The 17,261-nt window shown below is 35.2% G+C and overlaps 1 protein-coding gene across 2 annotated transcripts; it reads right to left on the bottom strand.

The window, feature by feature from the left end:
- Positions 1-468: 468 nt before the first annotated feature.
- LOC105672257 (oxidative stress-induced growth inhibitor 1-like) lies at positions 469-17,189 on the bottom strand. Of its 2 annotated transcripts, none has more exons than XM_067354602.1 (7): positions 16,797-17,189; positions 4,899-5,031; positions 3,894-4,357; positions 3,416-3,669; positions 3,079-3,335; positions 2,524-2,928; positions 469-2,399 (listed from the first exon to the last, which is right to left on the bottom strand). In XM_067354602.1, exons 2-7 carry the CDS (start codon positions 4,957-4,959, stop codon positions 2,158-2,160), a joined length of 1,683 nt encoding a protein of 560 aa, XP_067210703.1. In that variant the 5' UTR covers positions 4,960-5,031; positions 16,797-17,189; the 3' UTR covers positions 469-2,157. The 2 variants fall into 2 exon arrangements, with proteins under 2 accessions (XP_067210703.1, XP_012222489.2); XM_012367066.2 differs by lacking the exon at positions 16,797-17,189 and adding an exon at positions 13,048-16,760.
- Between the last annotated feature and the right edge of the window lie 72 nt (positions 17,190-17,261).

Here is a 17,261-nt window from a genome sequence, read left to right as displayed (position 1 = left end):
AATCATCTTGCAATTATAATATTTGAAACTAAAGACTAACAGGTGTAAGTTATTTTGATGGTCACATTTTTTAATTCTTATGATGTACACTAAGAGAATGATCACAAATAACAGATTTGTAATAAATAGAATAATTTATTTATCTCACTTGACTGTATATTTTTATAGTAAAAAATTATAAATTATTTTTATTTACATGTAATTGCGATGATAGAAAATATAGTAGCACAACTTTTTATATCTGTATTATAAACTGTTCTATAACTCTGAACCTCAAATTGTTAAACAAGAGATCATTCTGTAAAAAGAAAGAAAATGACTGATGAAAACGTGTGCTACTTTTATATTTCATATTTATATATATAATAAATTTTAATGCATACGTGACATGCGTCACAAACTTTCCAATATTTTTTCTCATTGATCGGAATAGGATCTGTATTACATACATATATCTACACTCAAATATAATGTGTTCCAAGATTTATTTTATTTTATCTCTTCTATTTCATTGCAAGTGTTTCAACATTGCATTTTCCTATCACAGATTGCGTGTTAAGTATTTTTGTTATCTTCATACCTACGTATTTTATCCCTGTCATCATTTAGCTAATATTAACATATCAATTTCTGTATCAATAAAACTTCTAAAAATCTCACGCACGTATTGTTACATTATAAATCAATACGTTCTAAAATGTTCGCTTCATTTCTCGTGTATACTATATTTTTTTTACTTCTGCTAATATCAAATTTGTTGTAACATTATATTACGTTAGGCTTAATGTTACAGTACGTGTTTAACGTATCACACAAGTTCACATAATATACGTTTAATATGACAAAAAAATATTTCTCTTTGACGATACTTTCATAAATAATTTATAAAAATATCGCTAAAGATCAGTGCAAAAATTTGCATTTAAAATATAATAAATACATTCATGAAAAATAGATTACAAGATACAAAAAGTACATTTCTTTTTTTTCTAATTTTTCTTTTAAAATCAATCAACATATAATTATATATATTTATGCACTGCCTGAAAACGCACAAACTATAAACATTAAGGTGCGCTGCTTGTAAATTAAGTATAGATAAACGTCATTAAGTAGAATAAATTTATAATGGTTTTGTACTAAAAAGGTATATTATCGATGTATATCTTATGTTAATAACAGAGAGTTACTGGGCTATTTTGCTAAAATAATCACAGTTTATTAATAAGAGATGTAGAGGTATATTATGGCGGATTAAAGACACTGCTATTTAAAAACTAACCATGATAATTTACTTTATATTTTTTTACTTTTACAGATTATTAAAAAACAATAATAAAAATAATAAAAAAAAATAATTAAAATAACAAAATGCTTGTGCGTTTAGATTAGCACAATTGTTCGGCCATTGATTGGAATACATGAATATAGAATCCCAAAAAAAAACAATTAAAACCATTTCTAATTTGTATATAAATAAATACGCGTTAAAAAAACATTTAAAAAAAAGTAAATATAAATCAATCCTTATTGTACATATTGAATAATATCAAGAGTTTCGTTGTGTTGCTCGTTTCTTTATGGTACAATCTCATTTACGATATAAACTAATTTCCACCAGTTTATATATACACTCTACAAGGAGGACATTTGTACAAAGGATATTTATCAGTGACACAATTATCGATTTTAGATGGTAAATTATGTAAATCATAGCTACTATCCTCCTAATCAAATGGAATGTTAATAAGCGCGAACAGATCTAAAATAGATCTAAGTAGCATTTGAATTATCATCTTCTTCCACACATTGTGTATACTATTACTACTTCATAAGTAAACATGATAAGTAACAATTCCTTCGCCTTTAACCTTCATTAAAAGATAGAAAATATTTCGATAAAACAATTAGTAATATACATTTAAAACTGGCTGTCTAGCGAAGGTTTATATAGAAAGCAATATAAAAATAATTTCAACAATATATACAAACAGATTTACCGAGTGGATCCTCTGTAAATATTAAGAATTAAGCAGTAATCTTTCTATTCACACAAATTGAGCAGTAGAAGCCACACGATTCCATTGTTAATACATCGATATATAAAACAACTTTTGCTAAGACACGATCGGTTCGCGAGGATAGCTATCAGATCTCTCAGTTATTCGTGGTACACAGGATGTGCGCTAGAATCCCAAACGCACCACCCAGAACGAAGCGGACAAAGTTGTCACCTACTAGAGGCCCCAATGCGTAAAGTCCCTTCATTGGTGCCTTAGTTACCTCATACGTAAAATTGTCGATTTCGATCGGATTTGATTTGCTGTCGATCGGCTTGTCCGCGAGTTTACCTAGTCCCACACCGCCGCCTTCTAAATACGATAGGTCTGCTTTGTATCCTAAAACAAATTATCAAACGTATCAATATCGATGATGTGTACTCGCTACAATTGTACAGCGTATTAAAGTTTTTATTCAACTTTTAATAATGAATTATTTATAAATGTTACATTATACATTTACCGATGAGAATAGCCGCAAACGACACTTCAAACGTGTGCAGCTGACCGTCGGGAGCAGAAAGAATGACTAATCTTCCTGTATTCATGTTTTCATCCTTGCAATCCCCGCCAAGACTGACGAGCGTGTATCCCGGCAGTGACTTATACAAAGGATAATTTGTACCTCCGTCAGCCATCATCTCGTACACCTTGTGGTATTCTGGATATATGGAACTCGGCAACGATTGCAATCGATCGTAACTGGTAGTTATCTTCTCGGTGCTCTCCTTGCCCCACTCACTCGACGAATTGCGGAATGCGTGAAGCACGGGTATACCGCGGAAACGCGCGGCCATAATCGCGTCAGCTGCGCTCAGACCAGCGCCGATCACCAACACAGGTTGCGTTTGTTTATCGGAACTTTTGCCTGCAATTTAATGTTTCTTAAATTAGAAGGAATCAAAAACAAGTTATGTAATTCGCAGACAGTGTACGCGAGAAAGAAGATAAATTTAAGCAGATTCGTCAAATTATGCAATTATCTTAGCTCTATATGAAATCTCTTGTATTTGCGTACCACGTTCTTTGGCCAAATGTTCCAATTGAGTTTCCAGATCGTTGAGATCGTGCGTTACCCAGTTGGGGTGTGTGTTCTCCCCTGGAATGCCTAGGTGATTCGACAGATCGGTCGTGCCGGTTGCGAGGACCGCCTTTTTACACCGATACCGAAATCGCTTTCCGCTTCTGTTCTCATATCCGTCCACGATCCATTTGTACCCTCTTTTACTGTCGGATGATTTCGTGTCCGATCTTACCGAAGTAACTGTGGTCCCGCTGCAACAGATTTCTTCGTGAAAGTCCACATCGGTGTCAATTATAGACTCGTGCTATAGATACTTTAATACTACACATGCCTTCGGAAGTATTGCTTCAAGCCTTTCCTGCGCACGTAATCTTTGTAATAAGCAGCTACGACACCTACGGACACTCGGCTGGACGCCTTACAAACACTTAGTTTTTCCTGCTGCATATACATATCGCTCTTCGCCGTTATAACTGACTTTTGCAATCGTTCGGCCTCGACGAGTTTTTTCCACTGCCTCAGATCCAAGTCGGGAAGGGACATCCATCGGCTCAAACTGAGAGTCAGCACATTGGGGTCCATGGACTAGAGATAATCGTACAAAAAAAGCTTGAATAACAACTGCGAAGAGTTTTTCATAGTATGCGAAGATGCTTCGTTAAGTGTTTGCTAATATACGTTATCAATTAATCTGATCTAATGAAAGTTTACTTTGCAGAACAACAAATTTAGAATTTATATGTGACTATAATATTATAGAACTACAATATTTTCATTTTATAATTTATTAGAGAAAGAGACATACACACCTGCCAGGCGCCGCCAGGCTGGCCCTTGCCAAGAACAACGTGCTCCACGATTCTGTGCTCGGAATGCTCGGCAGCGGACTTCCAGTTGAGAAGCGAGGCCACATCGAAGCCGGCATCGACGCACGGATGCTGCAACTGGTCCATGAGCAAGGCTAAAGGTCGACCGCCGCCCCTACCCTCGATGCCGGAAGACAGGCATTCGAGTTTTTTGCGCGTACTATGCGCCAATCCGTCTTTCTGCGTCCTGCCGGATTTGGAACACTGCGACTTGTGACGCCGGTTGTTGGTGGTCGCATCGATGTTTGCGTCGTCCGGCGTGTCACCGCACTCCTCGCTGCCAGTGTTTGTCGCGTAGAACCGTAATCGCGCCGTCAGCATCTCGTCGCAGGGATGAGGCTCGCCGGTGTAGTAAGGCCAGTTCCCGGCGAGCATATATGACAAGCATATTCCACTGGGCCCGTTTCCTGAAGATTAAAGAACGTATAAACGCCAGGATTCCCCTCTAATAATTATCTTTCACGAATTTTTATTTCTTGTTTTACGAATTTTTTAATTTACATGCTCTCACGCTTGCAGAAGAATAAGCAATTTTAATAGAAAAATTTTTTTTTCGCGAGAAAGTGATTCAAAACTGTTGACGAAGCATGAGAAGTTCATTGATCTCAAATGCGTCTCAAATAACCATACGTTTGTACATTATAAAATCTGGTCAGTATTAAACGCTAGTTCAAGTGAAATTACGTGCAAGAGTTCAATTTTTAAAACACAGAGATAAATAAATAAATAAATAAGAGGAAAATATTTATGTAGAATTTATAAGAGAAATAAATATACTTCTTTTTTTTTATTCAACATAAATCAAGTTTAATATAAAATACGATAATATTGGAAAATATATTTCCCCCCTTGTGTTGCTATTTTTGTATCTCTTTTATTATTAATCCAGCTACACATTTAGATCAGTCTTGTCTCAAGATAAGGCTTTGAGACGTTTCGTGTACTCACCTATGATGACAACATCTTTATAAATTACGTCGTTGTCGTCGGACTTGAATGTGTCCGGCATTGTTTCTGGTTTCTTTATCCGATGTCCGTGTAGACAGATTTACCGCGGTTCACTCGTCGGTCTGTTCGAGCACTGCAAAGAGATTCACAGAACAGTAATTATTTTGTTGCATAAACACGGTTGCATAACATTACGCGCATTAATAGTTCTTCGGAAAAAAAAAGAAATTGCAAGATAACCGCGTCTATCATTTTTCTTGCAGCTAATCTCTAATTGCGGCGGAAGTTTCAACATTCCTGGCGCTTGTAACCAGCAAAATTGTTACATACAAAAATACTTATCGCGATGCGTCGTTCTTTTTTACACGCGCATAGATAATCTAGAGCTTTTAATTTTGTATGAGCAAATAACGAAGTAGAGACAATGACTTCGTGAAAATTTTATATATATATAACAATAAGCCACAAACTCTTAATTGATAATCAATTAATTTTTCAATTAATAACGCATGAATGTACGTATCCCATACATTTTTTCGCCGCGTACTAATTAAGAATGAGAAAGATAAACGACATTACACGAGCTTTTAAAGATTTTCCGTGTTACAACACAGCAATCGTTACAGATAAGATAAACTGCGATGCTCCTTTTCTTCGGATGACAATGCAATTTATAAACGTAATGTCATAATAAATAATATCAAGTTAATCTCATCACAATCAACGTGGGAACATTGTTACGTTATGACGAGTAATTTATGAGTCGTTTGATATATATCAACCACGAGTGTATCCCATCGTTACGATCGTCGGGAGTGCGAGATCTCTGAGATAAAAAAGAAAAGAAAAAAATAAACGACCAGGCCGTTCATTAAAAAGTAAAAGTCGTAACCTTCGTCCTCGTCAAGTGGCCTTTGCTGGCGTCACGTTTTCCTACTCTCTAACGCTTAACCGGTCCACCCGATACAATTACTGTGACATAAATCGCAAGCTTTCCCGCCGATCAGCTATTAAGTCTGATTATCTAGGTGAATTCGATAAGGACCCATAGAAAATTCTATTAAAGAGTATAAAAACAGCAGAAAAAATTTAGAAAATAAACAAAAGTGCAAGAGACGCAATAGTAATAAAATGAAAAATTTTAATGATAAAACAAAATAAAATTTTTATTTACGTTCAAAGTAGCCTGCTTATCTCGATCTGATAAGGCTGATGGAAAGTTTATAGATAGTAGAAAGTTTAAAGATAATAGAATATAATGGGAAAAAATAAAAGCGAATAGTAGAATGAAAAAAAGACGCAACAAAATAAAATTCAAATTTTCATCCGCTTGCAATTGCGTGGGCAATTTACTAGATGAAAGCGTAGAAAAGAGCAGAGTTAATAAGATGCACGATCGAGATCGACTTGCGCGTAGCTCCGTTCCCGTCATTATCCGGACGCTTTTACTCGAGACAACCCGCTCCACAAATAACCGACGGGAACGACCCGTTCGTATTCGTATTATGTACTTTTGGTCCACTTTTATTATGATTATAGTTAAGAATAGCAGCATCATGAAAGATCGTCGGCAGAGAGAATTTGACAATGGTCCAACATAGATACCACCGTAAGATTGTTACATTGTCAAACAAATTTCTGTGCGCGAGATGACTCGAGATAAATCGTCGGAGTGTCTTGCGTGAAAGAAGCGGAAAATAAAGCTCGAAATCGCGTCGATGCGGGATTAAAGGGTATAAGGTGACAAGGCATTGTTATTCCCCGCTTATCGCGCTCGCGCGAACCTCCTCATCGAGCGAAAAAGCTACGAATTCCCATCAGCATTTTTTCCTCGGGGGCGCACGGAGAAATCTTATCGCGGAATCTATCGAAGGCAAACGGTCGTGGCTATTGCGCACGATCACGATATCGATCGACATAGTTGACAGCGAAATAAGTGTGAGAGAGAGTTTCTTAGCTAACAATGAGCCAGTATTCACGGAGTGTACAAATATTCACGATATCGCACACAAGTCCTGTGTGCTACCGAGCGATAGCGATTTTGCCGTTCGCGTGTATCCCATGTGACAAGCCGGATCGATAGAAAATAATTTGTTCCTTCGCGGAAACAGCACGTCGCACACAGAGAAAACGTAATCATTGAAATAAGATTTATTATTCTCCGCGGCGTAAACTAATTCGTATCAATAGACACAAGTGTCGACGTTATCTAAAATTTAATTAGAAAAGAAAGCGTTTAATCATTAATACCAAAATATTTATATCTATTATATATAGAACACTTATCAATTTTATCGCTAAAATAGCTTTCTCCTTAGATAAAATTGTCGCGCGTCGATATAGTACGACGCAAAAGTGAGAATATAAACATTATTCTAAACAAATTCGCATCTTCCTCGCATTTGTCATTTTAATTTATCACTCGAGTGTCAGAAATACATAAACGTGATAGAATATGGAAAAAAAAAATACGAGGTAAGACCGCGAAAGATGTAAGGACGGCTACGTATTAATCGATCGCGGGTTAAATCGATAGTCACCTCGATGCCTCTTTTTGCGAGATATGTATAAACGCAAAATGATGTCCCATTGTGGGGTCAACCGGTCACAAGTCGCTCGATATAACCAGCTTATATATATTGTTATAGACATAAATTCGCTCTATGAAATCTGTTGAAATGTTAACCGCGCGCTACATATTCAATGTTGTGTCTATGTCGTGGACATCAATATATCTTACACTTAAAAAAAAAGTGCGAGAACTATGCTATATAAATATCAAAGCCGCAACTATAATTGCGGAACGCATCTTCGCGGAATGTTGACACTTGAAAACTACACATTCCACGCGCTAAAAATTGTTTCTATGTCGAAAACTTCCACCGCGTTTATAGAATTCTATCTCTCTAAACATATGGAAGCTAAGCTGTTTAAATATTGATCCGCGATATGTCACATTAAGAAGGCAAATATACAATTTTGCGGATTCGGCGCGCACGCACACGCACGCACGGCCCAAGTAAAAGCGCGTTAAATTTATTATGCCTTGATATAACGTAATTACGATTCTGATGTAAAGCAATGAGCGGTCGCCGTCGTATCTTTACGACGTCGTAACAGATGTACTTATATATCTGATTCGGCGAATCGAGCAACGCCACGGCGCTTTGCACAGCATCATCCATTCTTAATTAAAGATTATTCCGCGGCGAGAGTTCAGTTGATACAAGACGAAAGGTTCGGTAATCAATGAGTCATCAATTTTAGAACAATTTAATGATCTCTTTTGTAAGCACCAATTTACTTTATGCTTCACGACGTTTATCTTCAATTAATATTCATAGACAACACGTGCGCGCCGATATCATCACGAGGTTCGCAAGATTTATATTCTTTCGAGAAATAAATCGATATAAAAAAAGAATAATGAATGATTATTTTGCAATAAATTTTGTGAAAGTGTTATTTATGATTGTTCTAAGAATTTGATTCATGAAGTCGCTCTGTCGAGCAATTGTCTCATCATTCTCTTTAGATTTTCTCGTTATTATTCTCTCTAGATAATTTTCTCATTATCATTCTCTTTAGGTCGCATGATTAGATGAATACATGATAAAACTGTGTCGCGCGTACACAGTACGGCGGAAATGCGATCGTGTAAACGTCTTTCTGGTCAGACTCGCGTCTTCTTTCCGCACAAATTCTGTAATAAATTTTTCGGAATTAAATTTTCCTCCGTACGCGGGTTAAAACTGTGATATACATTTTATCTAACGTAATACATCATCCCCCCGCGTATACCGGTCTGTCGCACCATCTTTTTCCTGTCCTTGCCAGACAGGTTTTCTCTCTCTTTTCTTCTCACGCTCGCCTTGAATTCAAAAGAAACGAAACAACGGAATGCATGGTCCAGAGATCCAGCTATCTAACTCGGGATGAGTCAGCCACGAATGTGCTCAAGTATACTTTACCAGCTAAAGTTTTACCTATCATCTCCCCGGCGATGATCTTTGTTAGAAGTTCCGTGAAATAAAATAAATCCTGCAATTCCTGGAATTTTTTGTTTTCTCCAAAGCGGAGTTTCGCAATCGTTTATGAGAAGATTGTAACATGATCTTCCGCTTACACACGTCCCAGGCTTATCGAAAGTTACTTTAGAAATTATTTCGCCCTCCTAATTCAATAATTTCAACAAATCTTCATGTTGCACATTTATACATTATTCTATTCCACACCATACTATTTCTTAATGTTGCAAATGTTGCGAATTACATTTGCATATTTAGGACGGTTGTGTCCTTCTGCTTGAATATGTATGTCGCACGCAAAGTCGTCGTTCTAAATTGATTAGTTAGAAGAAGAAGAAGTACCGTTCTTTGGCTCAGAAGAATATTATTGACGAAGACTGAGAGATCTAACAATAAATCACATCTCTTAGTTTGAAGGCTTAGGCTGCGTTCGGGAAGCGCGCTATCAGCGCTATTGCGTCTTCTATCTTTATTGCTCATTAGACATAAAACAAGGATAGAATGACACAATTGCGCTGATAGTGCGCTCCCCGAACGCAGCCTTAGAAACCCATCTGAGAATATCTACCACCCATTACTAGACCCAACTGAGAATATCTACTACATAAAATCTCTCGACGTCAGAAGCGCGACCTTAACATAAAGACGCGTAATTTGAACGCAACCCGTTTCTAGTGTAATAAAAAATATTCAAAATAGAAAAATATGATAAGATCAACAACGCGTCTGAGTTTGACGTCATTTTGAAAAGTAATCATTCATTCATTGCCGTCGCTTTATCATTCTTTGCACAAAATTAAGCATTAAAAAAGAACTTTAGAGATAGATTATTTGAGTCATTCTGCTGACTGAATAGTCTCGAAGAGGAATTCTTTTCTGATTTTTTAATGAGCCTTTATTTAGCTTGTTTACAATTTAAATATATAACAAGAACGATGCAAGCTAAAAAATATTTTCTCACAATCGCCAACACGTGCTTCGTCTCGCGAAGTCAGTCGACTGAGTCAGTCGTTGACATATATATTCATACATAAATTGTTGCTATCTACTTCATTAATGCCAAACAGCAGTTAGCTTCCTTAGTTTTTGTAAAACACGTCGAGTAATAATGAGAGTGTAAAAAAGTGCTTGAACTATGCAATCACCTGTCATGCATCAAGAATAAGTGCAGATAAATCGCAAAAGAAGGAAGTATACCGACGATAGAATACAATTAATAATTCTAGAAAAACGCGATCGAATATCGTGAAAATTCCGGTTGCGCCAAATATGCAAAATACACGCTGCGAACGAATGTTGATCAATTTCGTAGGCGATCCGGTAAACACGAGATACGACGAAGTGACCGGCTCTTATTTGGCTCACATCAATTATCTCAGCATTTAACCCCCGCATTGTTGGGGGTTAACTTATACAAACTTGCTCGCGGCGCATTAATCGTGGCGCTAGACCCATTACGTTCATTAGCCGGTTGAATAGAGTGATGCCCACGCCACTTGTATACATATAATTATAATTATAACGCCCGCCGTTCCACATGTGCTTATAACAGACGGCTGGTCAACCGCTATTTCAACCGAAAATCTGCACATCAAAACCAGAATGGATAATATCATATGAATAATTTCGGCTAAAATTGAATATCTTAACTATCCGATATACCTGCGCGCTTCTCCACTTTCTTACGCGGTTTTTGTAATTATTTTTAGCCTTTCCAGACATGCATAAGTCAAGTTTTATTTGTGAAAAGCGGAAGAATCTCAATACTTCTTTAAGCGTGCGAATTCCACCTACAATTCCAGTCATGAATTTCAATTAATGACAAGAATGTGATACTTGGTAAAATTGCGCAGAATGTGTAGCCGTGTTTTTACTCAAACCGAGATCGATAGTTACGTAACGTGTACATACATGTAGTTACATTCGTCTTTTATAGCGCAGAAGTCATATCGCTGTAATTTCGGAATACGACGCAGAGTGATTTGCAACATATTCAATGTTATCGCACATTATGAATTTATTATTCGAGTTTATACCTTGAAAAGAAATGTCAAGTGTCCGTATTGATAATTCGATTATTTCCTAAGTCTTTCTCTGAATTTCTTTTTCTCTGATCTTCATCTATCGATAACAAACAATTTGGACAAATTAACGTTATTACGATAGATGATAAAATGATTTATTATGCACTAACATAAGAGATTTTAAAATCTCTTCAATTTAATGGATACCAATAACTGGTATCAATTATTGTGCTAGCTCGCGGGAAAAATCGTTCCGTTCAAAACTCCTTTCCATTCCTTTAATTATTATTAACAACTACTTCAACTTATTTTAGCCGCGCATATTAGTTTCCACTTATCGTAAGCATAAATTAAGATATGTTAACATGAATAGTTCAAATAGTTCGATGATTGTTGCGTTTTCGCAATAGATAAGTTCGTTTTCGCAATAGAGCAATCGGCATCCTTGAGCTTAGGATTGCAAGTCATTGCTCGCTTCTACCTGAGATCGTACGGAGTATTAATATATGACACATACAGGAAAAGACCGATGCAATTTACAATACAAAGTATAAATTAAAGATAATTAGAAGTATAAATTACTTGACGAAAAAAATCATCAAATTACATTGAAGTCATATAGAATGTTAATTTTGCGATAAATCTCCCTTATGCAAATCGCGTCTTGAATATCCGCCAATTTCGGCGAACTGAAATAGGCAGACAATTAAATTACACCGCCCAGGTGATAAAATTATACTATCGGCCATTGACTCGGCGTCTTACAGAGCCGAATTAAGATTACGATAATGCAATTTTCGTAATTTTTAGAAATTTGAATTTCAAAATCCGAAAAAAAACTTGCTTCGACGCGATTGCGCAAATAACGTTTCACACAATGTATTCTGCTTCTGCCACCAATATCCAATTGTTGGATGAAACATTAATTTGAAATTTAATATCGAATTCATAATAAACATTGATATTATTGCTGTTATTAATATTAACGTCAACTGAAAAATATTAATTTCCAATTCCCATTTTCATATCAAATGTCAATATTAATATCCCGTTCACTTCAGATATTATTTACACGCTTCTAAATTTAATTGTATTGATGTTATATTGTTTTCCCACTTTGCATAGTTAAATTAAACGCCCCTCGTTACGAAACGCTGAGCTTTCAAAGAGCTAAAGTTCTCAGATGGATAATTAATGATGGATTAAACGTATTATTAAATTCGTTGTTAAACGCTTCATTCAGAAAGTGCATCGCATAATTGTCATAATGTCATAAATACTTATACCAAAGAGCACATTAAACCGGAATTGTCTCGCGAACACGAAGCGTTTTCAAAAAGAATCCAATAACGACCCATCGTTTAACCTAGTGGATTTCGCATGGTTGTAATGATGTCTGCGTAATATGTCGCGGATACATAAATGACGGATCACTGTTTTTATAAAGTGACAGTTTTTGCCATCACGATATTAAAGGGCAAAAGTAAATTGATGTCATAAACGCGCATCCATGTAATAATATTCACGAATTAATAATATGCTCAGTGTAATATCCATAAATTTTAGATTTAATAAAATTGCAAGTTCTTTCCTCTCTCTCTCTCTCTCTCTCTCTCTCTCTCTCTCTCTCTCTCTCTCTCTCTCTCTCTCTAACAGATTTTTTATTAAAAAAAAAAAAAAATATATATATATATTTTTTCGTTACTTTTTTTAATATCGCTAGATTGAACTAGAATTTAATAAACCTTCGGAACTTTGAAATACGAATTTTCTTTGTCATGTCTTTTGAAATGGAATTCAAAAAAAGATTTCGATTTTCGCGAAATGCCATTCGCGTCATGCAAATCGCAACGAATATCTTAGAAAGTCCCAGGACGTACAACGCGCTTTTCCCATTTCCTTTTTATTTTCCGACTGTCAGTCACATTGCCACTTTGTCCCTCCTTCGTTATTCAGACGGATATAATTATGGATCGATAGAACGACTAAATTGCTATTCACGACGTAACTGTTTCCGCGCGAAATATCAGGAATTACGTGTATAAAAATCTCAAGGAAAAATTGCGAAGACAGAAACATACAACAGGTAACTCCCACCTTGTTTTTTTCTTTCCAAAAAATTTGCTGATTTATGCTGTCTGTCGATTTTTCTTCCCGGTATGTCGATGTCAATTGAATGTGTGAATATCGTCGATTGACCGGTTTTCGGAGCACGCTTCACGACACGCTACACTTCACCCGGCGACGGTCGGCGTCGTACTGAAGCGTGCACACCACGCGCGTTCGCCTTTTCCGCGGAAACGGATGCGTATCCGAAGGCCACGCGATGAATGGCGTTTTCACGAGGTGATTTCAGTCACGAGATATCAATCCTTTCGTCACAAATGTTGTAGTACAATGCGATTGTATTCGCGATATAGGGACATTTTTCTCTAATTAGAAGTGTCTTGCATTCTGTGACAGATATAAAGACTTCTTTACGCAATAACGATAAAAAAAAACACGGAGATGAAGAGATAATTATATTTTGCAATTATCATAAGACTTTTTTATAATAATTATGCTTTGTATATCTAATCAACAGCGCAAGCGAATAATAATCTCATCACAAGCGTAGATATCTTATTTTTTTTTTTTTTTTTAAATTAAATTCTATCTAACAATTATCAATGACAAAAATGTGACATTTAGAAGCGGTGCTTGCTGGATGACTAATACGTGCAAAAATTTTGCTACCAACTTATAGATAATTTAAGAGTTAGAGATAGATATCGTAAGAGTTAATACATTCGGTGTCCTAGTATGCATTATTGCTCATGTTCGATGCTGATGAGACTTTAATGATCTGTACGGCAGAAAAAAGGTTTATTGCGACGCACTACTGCCGGTCACGTTTCTACTAAGTTATAGTGTTACATCGCGAATATTTTTCTTGTATTACATTTACATGCGTGGGTCGGTCATATCGATCCACGCTACTACTTGTAGAACATCAATAAAAAGATAGTCGGAACATGGTACAAAGTTAGATAGCATCATCCTTACACATTCCATTTCTGTTTTTTTTTTTTTTTCTTTTTTTTTTGTCAACGGTATAAAGAACTTACGCCTGTTAGAACTTTTTTATTTTTATTCTTAAACATCTTGGTAATTGGGTGTGAAATATCTTGAAGAAATCTTTTAAGATTCGATGAGTCCGTTAGAATAAATTTCAATTGGAGATAACATAAGATTTCGCTGAAATTTTATATCCCTAAAGTTTAATTTAAAATAAATATTTAAATACGCCTTTAATGCTGAAGCCTGATACTTCAGTACTATTCTTACGAGGTATATTCTTACAATATTCCAGTATATTCCTGCGATGATGTCATAATGCTAGAACGCAAAAACTTATCTTACTGCAGATAAGAGGAGGTTAGCTTTTTCCATGAAACCATGTTTGATTTAACATAACATATTTGGTTGCAAAAATCAATTTAATTTTTTAAATAATTATTTTAAACAAAAACTTTTACTTCATAACTCTTTGTTACTTTCATAACTCTTTGTTTCTCAATGAAATGCATCGATTTTCTTTATAATTTTAAATTTTCATGATTACATTAATTAATAATTAACAGCATGACAATATCACGTGTTATATCACTTTATAAATTTTGTGTAACATATTCTATAATAAATAAAATAATAATTCTCTATAGCAAAATAAATAAAATATGAAATACGCACGGACGAAACTTATAAATTTATGAAAAAATACAGAACATTTCATATACTAACTTTTACATGATAAAATAAATAATGTTATTCAAAATGGAAGAGTGATGTTTTACATATCAGCAACATGAATTTCAGAGATATCACCGCAAATTTAATGATTTAAATTCGCCTCTTCATGTATACAAAACAAATATTTTTTTATTGTGTCCAAATGCATTCAATCACAAGGTTATCACACAGTATGATTAAATAAATCTTAATGTTAATGACTAAATTATCGAAATTGTAAAGATGAATATAGACACATATAGAGTACATGATTATTATCGCTGAGATTATAGCAAACATGTTTCCGCGAAATTGCGCAAATGGAAATGTACTGTGAAACGGTGATAAATAATGTCCCATTTAATGCGAAGCAAGGTTTTGATTCTTTAATTATCATCATCGATAGCACGCATTTCAACCGCACAAAGTTACATGCCATAATTCTCGGGTTAAAAGATAAATACAACATGTATGACATTAATATCAGCTATTGATCATTGAATAACGTTGGACAACTTGAACAACGTGGAAGCAATTTCTAGCTGAATTAATGAAAGTAATTTGTAATATACGCAGAAAATTGCAAATCTGTCGCTCATAACGTAGAAATTTTATCACCACTATTAGCGAAAAGAGTTGAAAGATAAATTGGATTAAATACAAATATAATTCAACGAATTGTTTTCGTAATCGATTGCTAAATTTAATTATTTTGTCTGCTCAAATGATTTTTCTTTCTTCTCGATCGCCTATTTATATATTTTACTCTACACATAGCTACGCGATAAATAGAAGCTATATTTAATTTTACGTACGATATATAAATAATGCTCGCGGACGCGAAATCAGTCAAAACATATTGTCGTAACTAATAAATCATTTCCAGATATTATGAAAAATGATGTAACACAATTTCGAAAACCGTCATGGAGCGTCTGCGCTCCAAAATTAGAACAACCCTGTGTATATATATATACGTTCAAACGCGCAGTAGAATATAGTTCAGTATCACTACAAGTAGTAATATCCTAATTTGCATTTCTAGTATCCTTAAATTAAATTCTTTTAGTGATATTTTTTAATTATATAATTCATTACAAATAAATGTTTGTTAAAATAATACGATATAATTATATCGTCCTGGTGCTAATTATTAATTAATATTAATTATGAAAGTGTAAAATTATAAGGAAAATTGATGCATTTCGAGAAATAAATGAGAAATTTGAGATATTATGCAAAGAGATGTCATATCATTCATTATAGACTTCGATCTTCGATTACGGCTTTAGGCGCATAATTTATCGAAATTTCCAGAATACAGAACGTTTTATCTGTAAAGTAGATATCAAAGTGGCAAAAGATAAAAATGTAATCTACAGGATACATTGCTAATTTTAGTGTTAAACGCGATGATAGATCGCTTCGTCTCGTGGGATCGAATTACGCGAGAATCAACTCACTGCCACAAAAACAGATTTGGGTTACTTCGGTTAAATCTATTCGCTTAATATTCTAACAAATCGCGCGAACGCGATTCGTAATCTTCGTACTGCCTTAGAGGAAAAAAGCGGAATATGAAATTAATGATTTTGTAATCTCAAGCCTCAAAATAAACATAAAACATAATATTAGCGTTAATATCAGCTGATAAAAAATTCTAAACCCATGTGTAAAATTATCAAAAAACGTAAAAGTTTGAAATTGATATATTTTTCTGAAAATAGGCAAAATCTCATCTTCTACTATCTTTTCTTTTCTATTCTTTTATATGTTTTATATGTTTAGTATAGTTTGCGTGTTTATATGTTTGTCTATATTTTTCTTTTATTATCACTGTTTTACATATATATTTCAATATATCTTAATTTATGTATTTTTCACTTATCCCTTAAATAAGATTATCCCCAAGATCAGTCTAACAACAAGATATGTGAACGCTTTCTATTAATAAATCACTAATAAATTTTTATTACAATTAATTTCTACGATTTATTATCATCATCATTCTTCAAGGTATTGCGTTTGACCAACTTAACTAACGTGATTAATAGATATAGAAATGCAGGAATTACCTGGTCTGTCCAGCACGTCGTCATCGCGTCTAGTCCGGATTGCAGACTCTGATCCGATGCATCGCGCGGAGGTTCCGTTGGACGTTCGTGCAACGAACGTTCTCAATGCGATCGGTGCCAAATCGCCGACAGAGGCAGGCGTTTTCGAATATCATGATTAAAGGGACAGCCGATCGCGCTCGAGGTGAAGTGTAGCACCGTCCGGTGAACACGTTCGCGACAATTAGCTCGCGGCAATCCGGCCGTAAGATCGAGATCTTCTTCTCGGTTCACTCGTTGTGATATCGCGTAATCTTCGCGATGGACGTTCTTGATTTCGTGGAAATGGGCGCGTTTAAATTCGTCCAAGACCGTCGTCACCGACACACCTCGTCCCAGCCATTGATTTTCTTCTATTCACCACGGATAACGTTCGTCGCCCTCGATGTATACGCGCGCTGAATGCAATGTGAATATAACCGCGAG

This window comes from Linepithema humile, chromosome 4 (assembly GCF_040581485.1).
Source record: "Linepithema humile isolate Giens D197 chromosome 4, Lhum_UNIL_v1.0, whole genome shotgun sequence".
Classification (NCBI taxonomy): Eukaryota; Metazoa; Arthropoda; class Insecta; order Hymenoptera; family Formicidae; genus Linepithema; species Linepithema humile.
This window is presented reverse-complemented; position numbering and strand designations above follow the sequence as displayed.